The 18,653-nt window shown below is 45.4% G+C and overlaps 1 protein-coding gene across 1 annotated transcript; it reads left to right on the top strand.

The window, feature by feature from the left end:
- Window positions 1–3,079: 3,079 nt before the first annotated feature.
- Window positions 3,080–16,085, top strand: LOC117559782 (interferon-induced protein with tetratricopeptide repeats 2-like). Its single transcript, XM_034236446.1, has 3 exons — window positions 3,080–3,166; window positions 12,686–12,798; window positions 14,700–16,085. Exons 2-3 carry the CDS (start codon window positions 12,791–12,793, stop codon window positions 15,988–15,990), a joined length of 1,299 nt encoding a protein of 432 aa, XP_034092337.1. The 5' UTR covers window positions 3,080–3,166; window positions 12,686–12,790; the 3' UTR covers window positions 15,991–16,085.
- The last annotated feature ends 2,568 nt before the right edge of the window (window positions 16,086–18,653 follow it).

Here is an 18,653-nt window from a genome sequence, read left to right as displayed (position 1 = left end):
AAAAAATCTTCCGCGGGGAGCATGCCCCCGACTCCCCTAGAGGATTTGAGGTCCACCTCCACTTAAAATATGTTCACATGGATAGGTTCCTAAATAGATTTGCACTTTTAAAAAAAAATAGTAACCCATGTCCATATGTTTATTCTGGGGTAGTTTTAAAGTTTAGGGCCATCACTATGGGCAGCAACGCTGTAAATATTGACAAATAAATCCAGGAAAATTGCACAAAATAAAACTGGTAGTGGCCTGGTTGGGTGTATAATTCCCGGCCTGACTTATTGTCCCAGTCCGGCCCTGGTGACATTGAAGGTGCGGGGGGAGACAAAGGTTTTCATTTTCAAAGTTTTTTGAAAGACATTCCAGCTATCAGCTGCTGCAAACTGAAAGGCGGAGCGGCCAAAGGATGTAAGGGCTTTGGGGATCTTTAACAGGATGCTTGTAGCTGACCGGGTGTTGTGCGGATTTGCAGTAATTGTGTGAGGTAGAAGGGGGTGAGGCCTAGGAGTGTTTTGTAAACAAACATCAGCCAGTGGATGTTGCGTCTGGTCTCAAGAGAGGGCCAGTTAGCCAGAGAGTACAGGTCACAGTGGTGTGTCCTGTAGGGGGCATTGGTGGCGAAGCGGATGGCGGAGTGATACAGAACGTCTAAACGTATAGACAGAGGCTGTTTAAAGATATATCTAAAAGCTCATACTTATGCACTGAAAAACTAGCAGTAGTTATCTCGATTTAGGAAACAAGCCAAATCCTTTATAACGCTGGTTGTTAACATGTTGTTTCATTAATTATGTGTATGTGTTCCATGTGCTCTGTTCCTTCTAGCAAAATACTCTATGACCTATGAAATGTGCTTTGCCGTAAGCTTTTATTTGTGTAATATAAAAATGTGTGATTGGTATTTCAATATATTATGGATATAACCTCAATAGTATAGCATGATGCAACTGATTGTAAGTCAAGAGTGCCTCGATGCTGTAAAAAACAATAAAAATGCATTGTGTAAACCAAGAAATGTACTTGTTTGTGGTTTCCTGGTTGCTTTAGGGTTAAACCATTCATGTATGAATTATGAAAACGTCAGTCAGGATTTTATTACCAAGTGTCCTTATTGCTCTTGGGGCATTAAACACAAGATTTGAACATTAGTTTCTTTTTATCTAGTTTTTTCAAATTTTGAAAATAAAAGTTGTATAAGTCCACTCAGGTGGTCAGTATGCGTTTAGGTTTGAACTGAAGACATGTACATTTTGAAAAAATGATAAATAAAGATGTGCAAACTTAAAATGACATTATAATAACTTAAGTATATTGATTTACGGCCCAACAAGATATTGCAGATGAAGTATTTTCAAGAACAACAGTAGCAGTAACAGTATGAATTGTAGTTTAAATATAGCCAGTGATGCATGACGTCCACTGTAGTGGACAGGTGATTAATCATAATTTCCTGCAAACATAAAATCAATACTTTGACAATTTATGAATTATATGATTCCTTAGTTGTTACTTGATGTCACCAACATTGTTATACCTGCAGGGGGCGCTTTCCATAAAAGGATTGGCAAGATATTGACTAGTGATTCGGTCCATCTGGCTTTCTGTCGTCTATCTTGGTTTAGAGAAATGTATCATGCACTTCCACTGACTTTCCACTGAGTGGCAGTGTATGGGATGATGCAATAGGGTCCTATGTAGTGGCTGATGTGCAACTACGCCATCAAAACCCATGCATATACAAGAAAACACCTTTTGAATAGTTGTCCACTGTAGTGACCTCTATGCATGAAATACATGCAGATACGCTAACATGTAGCAGTAAATGTTCCACTTTGAAGTCAACAAGGATGAACAATAAACACAAACAGCTGTATGAGAACTTCCCCAAGGGATAAGGGGTGATGAAGGACAGTGCTCCTATAAAAGAAGATGAACTTTTATCTTAAAATAAGTTTTATTTTTTTAGTTCAGCAGTACCCTGTCAACAGGAAGTGGTATCCAAACAGTAACCTGGTTACAGCAGTAGATGGCAGCAGCAGAACGTCATGGTGCCGGTGTCTCCAAAAGCTCTTCATTCTGACACTGCAGACAGCTGCTGCTCATGATCTAAATGAGTATGACATAACGTGCATTAAAACTGAACTTTTCCATTTGATATTAACTCATTTACATATCACCATGCACTGTTTCCTTCTATGAATCCTATATGCGTCACAGGTAGTGCTGCGTACCTGGACTCACATTCAGGTTCAGAGGTTCAGGTTCAGGTCCGGACTTATAAGTCCGGACCTGAACCCATGGCTTGTGTCAAGTTGTGTGAGTAACTAAAGTGAACTTATTGTGAGCTAATTATCAATTGAAAATTAACTCATAATCAACTCAAATTCAAACTCATCAGGTGTATTGTTCTCCCTTCCAACTTGTGTCTAGATTTCTCTACAAAGTACAAATATAAAAAAAACACTTTTTGCCACTTAGTCTACAAATGACTTGTGACAGCAACTACAGTGAACTACTACAAAGTTCAAACATTTATTTCATTTACCAAACTAAAGTAACCAAACAGTCCCTGAGCTGACTGAGCCTAAATTCCTAAAACGTTGCTGAAAGGTAGAGTGTAGAGTAGACTATACGCATTACACTGTTACACACCTACTATACAGTATAGGCTACACTGTAGTGACTGTACAGTCAGAGTGTACTGTCTGTACACCATGTATTTTATACAACTCTACATGTGTACATTATACAGTACATACTACATACATAGTGATAATAATAATAATAATAATAATAATAATAATAATAATGCATTTTATACATATAGCGCTTTTCACAACTCAAAGACGCTTTACAGTATGAGGGAGGGTAGACAAACAAGGACAGGCAAACAAGTAAGTAAAAAATAAAAAGGCAGTCAAGAGGAAGTTGATTGAGAGGGGGGGGGGGCTTATGGGTAGACAGAGTTGAAAATATGTGTTTTGAGGCGGGACTGAAAGACTGTGAGGGACTCAGAGTCACGGAGATATTGGGGGAGGGAATTCCAGAGCCTAGGAGCTGCCACTGAGAAGGCTCTGTCCCCAAAGCTGCAGAGTGTGGATGTGGGAATGGATAGGAGTCCGGCTGCGGTGGATCTGAGGGACCGTGGAGGTTGATAAGGAGTGAGAAGGTTTGTGAGATAAGGGGGGGCCAGATGGTGGAGGGCTTTGTAGGTGAGGACCAGAATTTTGTAGTTGATGCGATGGGAGACAGGAAGCCAGTGGAGATCTTTGAGGACTGGGGTGATGTGATGCCATGATTTGGTATGCGTGAGGAGACGTGCAGCTGCATTTTGAACCCGTTGGAGTCTGTTGAGGGATGTAGTGCTGATGCCGTAAAGAAGTGAGTTGTAGTAGTCGAGGCGGGAGGAAATGAAGGCATGGATTAGTCGTTCGGCTGCGGGGCGGGTGAGAGAGGGTAGGATTTTTGCAATATTGCGGAGGTGGAAAAATGAGGTTTTGACTGTTTGGCGGATGTGAGGTTCGAGGGAGAGGGTGGGGTCAAAGATTACGCCAAGGTTGCGTGCCTGATTGGAGGGGGAAACAATGGTGCCATCGATGGTGAGAGTTATGTTAGTGACCTTGCTGAGGGTGGATTTGGAGCCGATTAGGAGGAGTTCTGTTTTGTTGCTGTTCAGTTTGAGGAGGTTATGTTGCATCCAAGTTTTAATAGCTGTCAGACAGGAATCGATGTGGGTAAGGGGTGGGTCATGGAGGGATTTGGTGCTGAGGTAGATCTGAGTGTCATCAGCATAGCAGTGGAAGTCGAGGTTGAAGTGGCGGAGTATCTGACCGAGGGGGAGGATGTAAATGATGAAGAGGAGGGGGGCCAAGTACTGATCCTTGAGGAACGCCTTGGGTGACTGAAGCTGTGACAGAGGAATGGTTTGGGAGGGAGATGAAGTGGGATCGTTCAGTGAGGTAGGACTGGAGCCATCTGAGTGCAATACCTTCAATACCAATGTCCCTGAGTCGGGTGAGCAGGATGTTGTGGCTCACGGTATCGAAGGCTGCACTCAGGTCGAGGAGGATGAAAATATTGAGGGAACCAGTGTCAGCAGAGGTTAGGAGGACATTGAGGACTATGACGAGTGCAGTTTCTGTACTGTGGTGAGGACGAAATCCAGACTGAAGGGGTTCATAAAGCTGGTTGGTTTGGAGATGGCAGTGAATTTGTTTGGCTACAATGCGTTCAAGAGTTTTTGAGAGGAATGGTAGGTTGGAGATAGGGCGGTAATTAGTGAGGGAGGAGGGATCAAGACCAGGTTTTTTGAGGATTGGAGTAACGGCAGCAGTTTTGAAGGCAGAGGGGACGGTTCCATGGGACAGCGAGGAGTTGAAAAGGTTAGCAAGATAGGGGCAGAGGACGGGGAGGCAGGACTTCAGAAGAGGAGTGGGTAGAGGGTCAAGGGAGCAGGTTGTGGGATTTGAGGAACCGATCAGATGGAGTATTTCAAGTGGGGTCACCAGGTTGAACTGGGAGAGGCGGCGCTGGGGAGGAGTCAGGAGGTCGAGGGAGATGGGGGGAGAAATGGTAGTGGTGGAGGTTGGGGGAGATGCTTGTATTATATCAGATGGAGCTGAGAAGGAGTGGTTAATGGCGTTAATTTTGTCTGCGAAAAACTGGAGGAATGAGCTGCAAGTAGCGGAAGTAGAAGTAGGGAGGTTATCAGCACGGGGTTTGAAAAGCTTGTTAACTGTGGAGAAGAGGGTCCTGGGATTACGGGAGGGGTCAATTAAGATGTTGGAGAGGTAGGCAGATTTAGCGGCAATAAGAGCATCTTTGTATGCATTGAGATGGAGTTTGTAGCTTATGTAATGGACTGTGAGGGATGATTTCTTTGAAAGACGTTCAAGTTGGCGGCCTCGCTGCTTCATTTTACGCAGTGCGGGTGTGAACCAGGGTGAGGAGGTCTTGAAAGTAACAGTTTTATTTTTGAGGGGGGCTAAAGTGTTGAGGGAGGTGAGTAGGGTGGAGTTGAGGTGGTTGAGCAGATCATCAGGTGAGCTAAGGGTTGCGTCCAGGGGGAGATTAGATGATAGCAGTTCGGAGAGATGGTTATGGTCAATGGAGTGTAGATTACGGAAGGTGATGTTTCTGGGTGGGCAGGGGTTTCGGGTGGGGGGGGGGCAATGGTGAATTGTATGAGTTTGTGGTCGGAGAGGGGAAATGGGCAAGGGTGGAGGTCAATCACTGGGAGGTTGGTAGAGCAGACGAGATCTAGAATGTGTCCTTTGTCATGGGTGGGGAAGGTGACATGTTGGGTGATAGAGAAATTGTCAAGTAGGGTTGTGAATTCGGATGCCAGCTTGCGGGTGGGTGAGTCAATGTGAATGTTGAGGTCACCAAGTAGTAACAGACGTTGAGAGAGAGATGAGGCAAGTGTGAGGAATTCAGTGAAATCGGAGAGGAAGGAGGGATGAGGTTTAGGAGGCCGGTAGATGAGGATGACTGTCAGTGAGGGAGGGGCTTTGAAGGCAATGAATTCAAAGGATGATACTGAGGGGAGGGTTAGTTCTGTGATCTGGATGTTCTGATTGTGGATTACAGCAAGGCCGCCACCACGGCGGGAGGGGCGGGGTTTAGTGATGTATTTAAAGCCAGGGGGGGATGTTTGGTTGAGGGAGAATAAGTCATCGGGCTGTTGCCAGGTTTCGGTGAACAGAAGGAAATCAAGGGATTTTTCCAAGATTAGTTCATGGAGGATGAGGGCTTTCTTGTTGAGTGATCGGATGTTAAGGAGGGCAATGTTAGTTGAGTGGGAGGGGCGTGGTGTGGTCACAGACTGAAGAGGTAAGAGGTTGTCCAGGTTGACAGTGCGGGGAGGAATGTGAGATGGGGGGGAGGAGTGGCGAGGAGGTGGAAGGAAGTGTGTTATTATCAGTTTTTGGTGGTTGAGGGCGGTGGAATCCACTCCAGGTATTTGGGCCAGCTCTGAGCAGAGGGCAGTGGAATCCACTCCAGGTATTTGGGCCAGCTCTGAGCAGAGGGCAGTGGGATCCACTCCAGGTAATTGGGCCAGCTCTGAGCGGAGGGCGGTGGAATCCACTCCAGGTATTTGGGCCAGCTCTGAGCAGAGGGCAGTGGGATCCACTCCAGGAATTTTGACCAGCTCTGAGAAGAGGGCAGTGGAATCCACTCCAGGTTTTCGGTACAGCTGGGATTGTAACGGACCAGTGGTGGGTGTATAATATGGAGTAATAAGTGCGCTCAGATGACATGACAGTTGTGGGACATGGCGGTTAGTCGACCAGATAGATGTTATGGATGATTTTCCGGACTGGGAGTAAACAAATCTGCGTTTGGAACCTCTATGGACATACCTCGGTCTGCGTAGAAGCCCGAGGCAATTGATGACAGACAAGCTTAGAGGAAGCGCAGAAAAGTTATTGAGATTAAAAAGTTGGGAGACAGAGTATCGTAACATCGTAGTGCCGCGGTAGGATGCTAGCGTTAGCACAGCGCTGGCTATGGTTGTAGACCAGCGGCGCTGAAAGTGGAGCTGTTGGCAGCCGTCAGACAGGATGAGATGTCAGTTGCAGGCTGTCCTTTACAGCAGATGGGGGGACCGGCAGGAGCGGGAGGTTTAAAGAACCAGAGTCAGGGCCCACGGGGAGGGGCAGGACGAAGAATGGGGCTGGTTATTTGATGGATGGAGCAGCGTTAGCAGGTGGGCTACATTGGCAGGGTAGAAAACCAAAGCGTCAGTCAAAAATGGCAATCGGGTGTAAATAAATATGTCCAGATATACATATGATATACATACATACTGTTAGAAATTAAAATCAATGTTGATATTTAATTTACATCAGTTTTATTCTGAAAAAACCGGAAGTTCACACTATTAACTTCATACTTTTATTCTGAAAATTCTTCACTTCCGGTTAGCATTAGCATGTGTCAAAATGCTACGTTTTCAAACCGTGAATCGAAGGTGAAATGACATGTGATGTTGTACACTGAGCACACTGGGTTTAGCACTCATTTATTGACGCTGAATAACGTTTATCAGGGAATGATTAAATAACCACAGACACCAGAATATACGTAAGTGCTAGTTTTTTTGCGAGTCCAAGTACCGGTTCCCGACGTTCCGGTTTTAACCGGACTTGAACCGAAACTTTTTACAAGTCCAGTACCGGTTCGGCGTACCGGTACGCAGCACTAGTCACAGGGGAAGGGAATCAGGACCCGAATGCACAATGAAAGAGGCGGGTATAAAAGTATAAACAAAAAGCAAGCTTTAATAATAAAAGCTGCCCTCTAAGGCTATCGCTATTGGGTTATCCCCCTGCACCCCCGCGCAGCACTGAAACACTTTTAGTCCATGCCCACCCGCAAGGTGGGCCCCACCCTCGGGCCTCCTTCCGGTATAAATAGGAAGGGGGCCCGGCAATCTGCTCCCTCTTTTCTTCAGCAACCAGCACAGTACTGAAGCACAGGAAATTTGAGTCATGAGCAACAACTGTGTCCGTGATTGTCCCTCATGTAAGACGGGGTATATCATGAGCTATGACCTACACGCGATATGCGAATCCTGCCTGGGGCCAGAGCACGCGGACGCGGCTCTCAGCCAGCAGGTCGCGTGTTCGCATTGTGCCCGTCTCCCGTCAGCCGACAGGAAGCGAAGAGCGGACGCTCTAGCTGATGCGGCTGAGGAGGACGATTGGCCCGTCCAGGAGCACAGGGACGACAGCCTGTCTCTGGGGCCGAGTCGGACGACTCCTACCCCGTCTCCCTCCATGGCTCGCCATGCGGCTCTCCCCTCCCCACTCTCCCCCGGACGGGGGAGACGTGTCGGAGCGAGGTACGGGTGTGGCGGCCGAGCATGCGGTCCCGTTCTCCGTTGCCACGGCGCTGCCGGCGTTGGGTGGCATCATGCTGGAGCTGCCGGAGATCATCGGCAAGGCGGCAGCCTGCAGAGGTCTCTCCGTTCCCCCAGGACGGGACAGGGTGGCTCTGGACGACATGGCCGGAGTCTTTTCCCGGGTTCAGACGGGCAGGAGTGACCCGATCTGGCCGCGCTTCCCCGCCATTAGGAGGTACCAGGAGGGGGCTGCGGTGAACCCGAGGACCCCGAGGGCTCCGGTGGCCACCTTTGTTCCCTTCACTAAGGTGGAGGGATTCACGGAGGAGGGTTTACCAACCACCCCCGCTCTGGAGCCGAGCTTGACGGCGTTCTTTGGGGTTAGGCAGGCCAACTTGATCGCCGGACGGCGCCCTACGTTGGCCTCCCCCAGGGACCAGTATGTCGCCCGCCGGGCTGACCGGGCGCACTAGTGTGCGTTTCAGGCGTCTGCGGCGGCAAACAACATTGCGTTGCTGGCCAACTCGGTGGTTACGCTGGTGGAGCGGTCCACCACCGTGGCTCCAGAGGAGGTGGAGGAGATCGGCAAGGCGGCCAGCACGGCACTCATGCTGTGCGCATCCGTGGCAGTCTCCCAGGCGAGAATCGCGGCGTGGATGACGCAGATCCAGCGCCATCTCTGGCTGCAACAGGCGGCTGTTACAGAGCCGGCCAGGAAGGTCTTGCTGGCCAGGAAGGTCTTGCTGGATGCTCCGATCAGCCCGGACGGGCTGTTCGGACCCCAGTTTTTAGCCATGGTGGAGTCCATGAATGCGGCAGCGGAGCAGGCGGATGATATCCTCCAGCACGTTGGCTGGCTCCAGCCGGCGGAGAAGCCTCAGCGGCAGCAGCAGCGGCCAACACGGCCACAGCGACAGGCAGAGAGACGCTCACAGCAACCGCAGCCGAGGCGTCAGACTCGTCCGTCGGCGGCGGCAGGGGCACCGTCCCGCGCCTCCGCCCCCCCACCAATGGAGAGGGGGGGTCAAAAGGGAGTGAGGTACTCCCGTTCGTCGTCTGCTCCACGAGAGCCGCCGAAGAAGCAGAGCCGGCCTTGACGGTTTGGGGGGGGGGGGGGAGTGTGAGGAAAATAAAAGAAGCTTATTTCCCAACCTTTTGTCTGAGTCATCAGTTTCAAATGTGTTTCACATATCCCCCACTCTGGGTGAACCAGCTGCCTATGACCTATCGGTTAATAGCCAGCAGGGTTCGTTACAAAAGCCTGCACATTTTAATCTATCGGTTAATAAGCTGCAGAGCACAGTAACTACGCCAGCTGCCTCCAATCTGTTGATTAGTAGGCAGCAGGGTTCGCTGCAGAGGCCTGGTGGTTATAACTTTTCGGTTATTAAACCACAGACCTCGCGGCATTCCTCTGTCCGAGATACGCCACCTACACACGTTCACAATAAGCCCATGAGCGCCGTGGTAACGCCTCATGTGGACGTCACTGCACACACCTCCACTCATCCTCTGAGCGTGTATGCGCCTCATGATGAGAGTCGGAGTGAAACGCAGCGTGTGGAGGCCTCCTCACAGCCCTTTCGCTCTAGGCCCACCTTGGGTTGCCTCACGGGCAGCGGCGGCGAGGGCTCTGGCGTGGCTCGTCGTCATGACGACCACAACACATCTCAAGCATGTGCTCCCGCTCTCAGAGTGTTTCTTGGAGTGGCAGCGCATGTGTCTGATAGACAGATGGATGAGCAGGCTGATCAGCAGAGGGTACACCCTGCAGTTCGCCTCCCCCCCACAGTTCAACGGGATACAGGAGACACGCCTGTCATCCTGAGAACAGTGTCTTGCGCTCCAAACAAGCTACGGGAACTCCTGTTGAAAGAGGCTATTTCCAGGGTTCCCCAAGAGGAAGAAAATCAGGGGTATTACTCCCGCTACTTTCTTACCCCGAAAAAGACGGGGGGAATGAGACCCATCCTCGACCTGTCAGCTTTCAACAAGGCAATACTGAAAAGGCCTTTTCACATGCTGACGGTCAAAATGGTGCTAGAGTGTGTTCACCAGGGAGACTGGTTTACCTCTATAGACCTAAAGGATGCATACTTCCACGTACCCATCATCCCACAACACAGGAAATTCCTGCGGTTTTTATTCCAGGGAATATCGTACCAGTACAAGTTGTGCCTGTTAACTGTTTTGGACTATGAGAAGATCTCTAGTCATCCTGAGAACTCTACTGGATTCAGGTCTGTTCTGCCACCCGCAGTGGGCATCCCCTGCAAAGGTTCGGATGTGTTACACAAACAATTACCGGTTGCCTTGTCACAGACAATCAGTTCGGCAAAATATGTTTGTCGGTTTTGTTTGCCTGCTATGATGGTTCTTCAGGACTGCTTCTTGAGCTCTAATCACACTTTCACAGACTTTGCTGGTGATTTTAAAGTAGTTGACAATGTATGTGTGTCGATTAAGAGGAAAAGATGCCTGGTTTTCTTGTTGTTATTGCTGTCAGGAAATGTACAACCTAACCCTGGACCGCCCAGTAGTAGTAGTCAGATCGCTACTCCTGCTGATTTTAATTCTAGGTCTGGGCTGGGTTTCATTCACTTAAATGTGCGCAGTCTGTAACCTAAACTAGATTTTGTCCGCATTTGGGCAAGCTCGACTGATGCTGACGTCATTGTCTTATCGGAAACTTGGCTAAATAAATCTATATTGGCCTCTGACACATTCTTAAATGGTTACAGTGTATCGTACCGACCGACCTAATAAAGGTGGTGGCGTTGCCATTTATGTGAAAAATAAGTTTTGTGTAGCCAAGATGGTTTCCAAATCTATCAGTAAACAACTCGAATTTTTAGCCTTAAATATCGAAGTAGCAAAGGGTCAACAGATCATGGTGGTGGACTGTTACAGACCTCCCTCAGCTGTCAAGGGCTCCTTGTCTTCGTTGGAAAATCTTTTATCTCAACTTGACTACAAGGAAATAGTGCTACTTGGTGATTTTAACTGGGACTGGTTAACTGCAGTATCAGAGGATTTTAAAAACCTTTGTATCTCTTTGAATGTTACTCAGATTGTGGACAGTCCTACTCGCCCTAACATTAAGTCCCCTAATAAATCCTCCCTAATTGATCTCATCTTAACTAATGTTCCCCATAAATACTCATCTGTGGGAGCATGTGCTAATGATTTGAGTGATCACTGTGCTGTAGCCACAATTAGGGACACTAAGGTCCAAAAGGGTAAACCTCGCATTATCAGTAAGAGAGACACAAAACATTTTGTGGAGCAGGGTTTTGTGCATGATCTGTTTGATTTTGATTGGGAAATAATTAAGCTGTGTGCTGATGTTGAAACTGTGTGGTCTTATTTGTATCTTGGTTTTATGGAAATTATTGATAGACATGCACCCCTGCGTACATTTAGAGTGAAGGGACGAGACAATCCTTGGTTTTCTGCTGAACTGTCTAGTCTCCTGCATGAGAGAAACAAGGCCTGGGCAAAGGCTAGGAAATCAGGCTCAGAGGTAGAATGGCTGCGCTTTAGGCAGCTAAGAAATAGCTTCACATCTAAAATAAAAAGTGCTAAGTCGAAGTATTATCTGTCAGTTACCACAAAAAACCTGAATAACCCTGGAAATTTTTGGAAAGCCATAAAATCGATATCCACCGGTGAAATCCGTAATGAGCTACCTCCGTGCCTTACCACAGCATCTGGCTCTATATCGGATAGGGCCACCATGTTAAATTGCTTTAATAAGCATTTTGTGTCCTGTGGCTCTCCGTTTGATTCTGTCACTAACTCTGCTTCTGTGAACACCTCAATCCGTGACTCTGAACAATGTGGTCTGGAAAACTCTTTCAGTTTTACTCCTTTTACTATTGATGTTGTTCATGAAGCATTAACCAAGTTAGATCCTAAGAAACCGGCTGGCCCGGACAACGTAGAACCTTTCTTTTTAAAGATAGCTGCAGATTTCATTGCTCCACCTCTCACTTCTCTTTTTAACCTCTCCCTCAGCACAAACACAATTCCAAAAGTATGGAAGTCAGTGTATGTCCTGCCTTTGCTAAAAGGAGGGGAGACAACCTTATTAAATAACTATAGGCCTATCTCTAAATTGTCAGTTCTGGCTAAGGTTCTTGAACGCCTAGTGAGTGAACAGATAAAGGAGTTTTTATGTACAAATGATATCCTGTCTAAACATCAGTCAGGCTTCAGAAAGCAACACAGCACCATCACTGCGACAATGAAAGTGGTAAATGATATTGCTAATATCTTAGACAAAAAGCAGAGTTGTGCAGCTCTATTTGTTGACTTGTCCAAAGCGTTTGATACCGTCGATCATCGCATCTTAAAGCAGAGGCTGGTCAGCATTGGCATATCCAGCCATGCAGTGGGGTGGTTTGTGAACTACCTCTCTGAAAGGTCCCAATGTGTTCACTTTGATGGGCTGTCTTCTGAGTGGTTAAACATCACTAATGGTGTACCACAAGGTTCTGTTTTAGGTCCGCTATTATTCTCCATCTATATCAATAGTTTAGTTGAAAATGTCGATGGAGCAACCTTACATTTTTATGCGGATGATACCGTGCTGTATTGTGCAAGTCCCTCCATTAAGGAGGCTGGTGTTAAATTACAGGCTGTTTTTAACATTATTCAGACTCAGCTCTCTGAGCTTAAGCTTCTTTTAAATGTTGATAAAACCAAGGTAATGCTATTTTCAAACGCTAAAAAGACACCAGAACCTGTTATAGATATTGTAACTACGCCTCTGGCATTTGAGTTTTGGTACATTGGAACATTTAAATATGCATGCTCAACCACATCTCTCATTATTTACAGCAAAGCAGAAGTGGCATATCACCGACTTTATAGCAGCTGATCCAAAGCATCAAGAGCAAAACCATCCCAACATCTACAGAACTACGGATTTGAGGAAACAGCTGAATGATGAGGTGAGTATCTGCTTCTGAATTATATATCATTGCAAGAATATATAATGAGTATTAAAGGGTTTATTTAATGTCTTATTGAGTTCAGGAGTACTATACATCTGAACATATGAATCTGAATATAAATGTTTCCAAACCCTCTCTTCATTCTTCACCTTTTCTATTCTATATTTATTTTTAATTTATTTTCTTAGAGGTTTAAAGTTTCAAGGCTCAAGGTTTCGATATTGTCATTCTACAACTCTGGGTTACCCAACAACATGAAAGCTCTCGTCTCTGCATGCTGAACAAGAAATTAACAAAACATAGTTATGAGCTCTCATCTCAAACAGTCATCACCTTAAACCCAAAGTGAACGCTGCGTCTGTTCTCTCTCTGTCAGAGTTCTGGCCTCCACAGGGATTTCCCCTGACAACCTTTAATATATCGGATATAAGGAAAAGGAGATTGTCAAATTCAGGTCCCTGATAAGTGTGTATCTTCTATTTGGAGACAATGTGGTTCTGTTGGCAGACCATGGTGTCCAGCAATCATTGGGCCCTCAGCAGCTGAGTGTGAAGCAGTCAGGATGAGAGTCAGTACCTTGAAGTCTGAAGCCATGGGTCTATGCCAGAAAACGGTGGAATGCTCCCTCCGAGTTGTGAGGTAGTGAAGGAGTTAAAACATGTTTGCTAATGGGCAAGGGGTAAAGTAGAGTGTGAGATTGACAGGCAGATTGAAACAGAAGCAGCAGTAATGCATGTGTTGGTGAAGGGGGAGTTGAGCCCAAAGGCAAGTCTCCCATTTACCAATCGTTCTACGTTCCAACCCTCACTTATGATGAACTTCAGGGATTAAGTTAAATGGATAATTTACTATCTGCCTATTCAGTGTTTTTTTGCTCTATTCCTTCCTTCTATTCTCCCTTCCTCTAAATTAGTTATTCAAATGTTGCACACTTCAGAGGCATTTTGCCTGTGCTGGATTCTCTTGTCCCATATGTGAAACCCATTGTAACAAACCTGGGTGTACAGACTGAACCTGATTCAAACTAGACAAACAAATTCTGTGGTAAAATCCTGCTTTTTTCAGCTAAGAATTTTAGCAAAGGTCAAGCCTTTCCTTTCTTTTCATGACTTTGAGAGAGTAATACATTGTTTTATATCCACTAAACTGGATTACTGCAATGCTCTGTACATTGGAGTAAGCAAGGCTTCCCTGTCACGCCTACAGCTGGTCCAGAATGCTGCTGCACCCCTCCTTACAAGGACAGGCAGACGTGAACATATTACACCTGTACTCGCCTCGTTACATTGGCTACCAGTCCATTTTAGAATACAATTTTAAATGTTGCTGTTCACACACAAAGCCCTAAACGGTTTAGCCCCACCGTACCTGGCAGATCTTTTAAAACCATACACATCCACACGGTCACTGAGGTCTGCTGACAGACTCCTTCTGGTCGTCCCTAAATCAAGGTTAAAGCAGCGAGGAGACAGAGCCTTTGCTGTTGCAGCTCCAAAGTTATGGAACGAATTGCCCCTCAGGGTTAGACTTGCTCCAACTCTGCCTGTTTTTAAATCTCGTTTAAAAACCCATTTATTTTCCCTTGCATTTACAGACCGACACTTGTGCTGTTAACTTTGGGTTTTCATCTTACTAGTGTTTTGTATTGTTTTTACGTCATGTAGGAGAGTTTCTCAGTCGGTGGCTTCTGATCTGGTTTCATTGTCTCGTGTTTTACATTTGTTTCATGTCCTGTCTGTTTTTTATGTATGTATGCTGTTTTTTTATACAGTTGTTGATGTACAGCACTTTGTTCAACTCTGTTGTTTTTAAATGTGCTATAGAAATAAAGTGGATTGGATTTTGTATTAAACTATTCAGGATGTTTTTTTAAAAACAACTCTTTTTTTTTTTATTAGTGCTGCTCAAACACTGGCGTCCAGACTGAAGGCCCTGCAGTGCCACTTCACCTGGGACCTTGACCTCAGAAGGTCCTTACTTTTACGTTGTAGGGACAACTTGTTAGACATTAGTACAGATAATGGAAACAGATGGCTGGGTCACATCTACAACCTGCGAGGGTTCATTCAGTACAAGCTGGGATCCAATGAAGACGCCCAACGTTTCTTCAACAAGGCTACAGATGCCTTCAATAAGATGAGAAACGCAGATGAGGGCCCCTGGTTGGTGGTGAACTACGGGAACCTGGCTTGGCTGCACCACCACCTGGGAGACCAAGCAGAGAGCGAGGCCTACCTGTCAAAAGTCGACGCCCTGAATGAAAAATACCCATCTCCATCCCAGGAGGAGCTCCACCCAGAGATCTACGCTGAAAAAGCCTATACGCTGATGACGTTTAACGGCGACATGAACCTGGTTGCCGATTACTTCCAGAGAGCCATCGAGATGCAGCCGGACATGGTGTGGAACAGCTGGCATGTCTTAGCGTTAACGTATGCTTCTAAGTACAGCAGCACAGGGCTGGATGATGACATCTTTCAGAAAATGAGAATTGTCCAAGAACAGGATCCAGAGAACTTGAACCTTGCTGCTCACTACCTTTGTCAACGTGCTCAGAAAGGAGAAAGTATTGAAGATGAAGCACGTGAGTTAGCCACAAAGGTTTTGGGAAGTCCTGTCGGCAGCTACAGTGGTTTAAAACCATTGCTATGGGTTTACAGAAAATATATATCTGATGATGAGGCCATTGATTTGGCAGAGGAGGCTCTGAAGAACCATCCAGATGAGCGTTATCTGAAGAGACGTGCTGCTCTCTGCTACCAAAAGAGGGTCCTTCGCAGAAACAGTCCCTCAACGAAAAGCATGCTAGACAGAGCAGTCAGTCTTCATCAGGAGGTGATTCTTCTTTACCCTGATTCCTCACTTAAGAAGAAACTACACCTTGCCTGGATATACGCACAGTCACATGATGGTCAGGCTAAAGCCGAGCAGATATATCAGGAACTGTTCAAAAGTTATCTGGAACCTGAAGATAAACAAATGCTTTACAACTACTATGCACAATATTTATATTTCCAAAAACAGGATCACAAAATGTCACTACAATATCACATGGAGGCAGCAAAGATACAGCACCAATCCTTCTTTCGTAAGAACAGCATCAAAGTTCTGGAGAAGATTAGAGACAAAGGCAGACACAGAATGTGTGGAGAAATAAGAACGTTTCTGGCAAACCTGCCAGAGCCATAGTGTTCTTAACAGCACAGGGAGAACAATCAGAAAAAAACATAGGTATTGCACTGCCTAAAAATAATCTATACTTATTGATTGAGCTGTGTACTTTAGAGGCAGTTTCAACAAGTGTCTGCACATAAGTATAGTAGTAGTAGTAGTAGTAGTAGTAGTAGTAGTAGAACCTTTATTTATCCAGGAAAATCAATTAAGAACAAATTCTTATTTACAATGATGACCTGACAGGAGGCAAAGGCTTCCTGAGGGGATGGGGTTTGGGAGGAAAAATAAATAAAAAGACAGACTCCGGGCACTACAGAACCCAGGAGACAACACAAACACATAGAGCAAAGATGACAGGCATAGCAGTTAAACATATAAAAACTCTAAAACAATATTGCTGTGGTTCAATCAGTCATTAAAATCAGCATCAGGCAAAGCAGCTACATGTGTGTACCAGGGTGTCAATAATAGTGACATTCAGGCCCGGACTGGCCATCGGGAGGACCGGGAGGTTTCCCGATGGCCTGGCCTGTTAAGTGGCCTGCTGGCTTGAGGAATTTTTTTTATGTATTGTGAACGCAACGCTGCGCAAATGTGGGTCTGACTCTGCCTCACAGAGGGTGACTGGCTGTCTACATGATGTGGCCTGTCGACATGGCCACTTTCATACAGATCATACACTAATGCCCTCGATTGGTCTCGTGTCATTCAAGCTCGGGAGGGTGTGTATGTGTGGCGCGAGCAAGCGAGAGAGAAAGCTCCTGCACTGGTTACGTGTATTGTTGTTGTTAGCATCCGGTGCTAGCTAGCGGCGCTAACGGAATGAGCTGTCAACAAGGTGGAGGAGAGTCCTCTCCTGTCAGACTGAGAGACTGATAACTACAGCTCAGGTGAGGTAAAGGACTCTCTGAGTGCTTAGATAGTTAACTTAGTCTAAGTTCACTGTGGGTCTCAAACGGTTTGGTCACCATTTATGTAAACACATATTTCCATTTGAAGGGGGAGTGATTAGTAAAATATGCATGAATAATACAAAAAAAAAAGTTAACTAGGTGAAAAAAGGTAGGATAAACTTTAAAAACTTGTTGAGAGCTAAAACTAGTCTTTGCTGCTGCCTCAAAGAGGAGCAGGGGGGAGACAGGTCAGGCTGGTTCAGGAGCCCAGACACACTATGCCATGTTAACTATAAATGAACCAAAAACAAATAAATAAACAAGTTTAAATGTTTTTTCATATTGGATATGGTATGTTATTGGTTATGGCCATGTTCTTATGATTTTATGATTATTTAAATGTATACAGTTCTGTTTCATATGGGTGTAGTCTCTTTATTTCCCCCTCAAAGTGCACCAGATTGATGCATTTAAGTCCAACATTAAAAAAAAAAAATCTTCCGCGGGGAGCATGCCCCCCGACCCCCTAGAGGATTTGAGGTCCACCTCCACTTAAAATATGTTCACATGGATAGGTTCCTAAATAGATTTGCACTTTTAAAAAAAAATAGTAACCCATGTCCATATGTTTATTCTGGGGTAGTTTTAAAGTTTAGGGCTATCACTATGGGCAGCAACGCTGTAAATATTGACAAATAAATCCAGGAAAATTGCACAAAATAAAACTGGTAGTGGCCTGGTTGGGTGTATAATTCCCGGCCTGACTTATTGTCCCAGTCCGGCCCTGACATTGAAGGTGCGGGGGGAGACAAAGGTTTTCATTTTCAAAGTTTTTTGAAAGACATTCCAGCTATCTGCTGCTGCAAACTGAAAGGCGGAGCGGCCAAGGGATGTAAGGGCTTTGGGGATCTTTAACAGGATGCTTGTAGCTGACCGGGTGTTGTGCGGATTTGCAGTAATTGTGTGAGGTAGAAGGGGGTGAGGCCTAGGAGTGTTTTGTAAACAAACATCAGCCAGTGGATGTTGCGTCTGGTCTCAAGAGAGGGCCAGTTAGCCAGAGAGTACAGGTCACAGTGGTGTGTCCTGTAGGGGGCATTGGTGGCGAAGCGGATGGCGGAGTGATACAGAACGTCTAAACGTATAGACAGAGGCTGTTTAAAGATATATCTAAAAGCTCATACTTATGCACTGAAAAACTAGCAGTAGTTATCTCGATTTAGGAAACAAGCCAAATCCTTTATAACGCTGGTTGTTGACATGTTGTTTCATTAATTATGTGTATGTGTTCCATGTGCTCTGTTCCTTCTAGCAAAATACTCTATGACCTATGAAATGTGCTTTGCCGTAAGCTTTTATTTGTGTAATATAAAAATATGTGATTGGTATTTCAATATATTATGGATATAACCTCAATAGTATAGCATGATGCAACTGATTGTAAGTCAAGAGTGCCTCGATGCTGTAAAAAACAATAAAAATGCATTGTGTAACCAAGAAATGTACTTGTTTGTGGTTTCCTGGTTGCTTTAGGGTTAACCCTTTCATGCATGAATTATGAAAACGTCAGTCAGGATTTTTTTACCAAGTGTTTTTATTGCTCTTGGGGCATTAAACACAAGATTTGAACATTAGTTTTTTTATCTAGTTTTTTCAAATTTTAAAAATAAAAGTTGTATAAGTCCACTCAGGTGGTCAGTATGCATTTAAGTTTGAACTTAAGACATGTACATTTTGAAAACATGATAAATAAAGATGTGCAAACTTAAAATGACATTATAATAACTT

Source organism: Gymnodraco acuticeps, unplaced genomic scaffold (genome assembly GCF_902827175.1).
Source record: "Gymnodraco acuticeps unplaced genomic scaffold, fGymAcu1.1, whole genome shotgun sequence".
Lineage (NCBI taxonomy): Eukaryota > Metazoa > Chordata > Actinopteri > Perciformes > Bathydraconidae > Gymnodraco > Gymnodraco acuticeps.
This window is presented reverse-complemented; position numbering and strand designations above follow the sequence as displayed.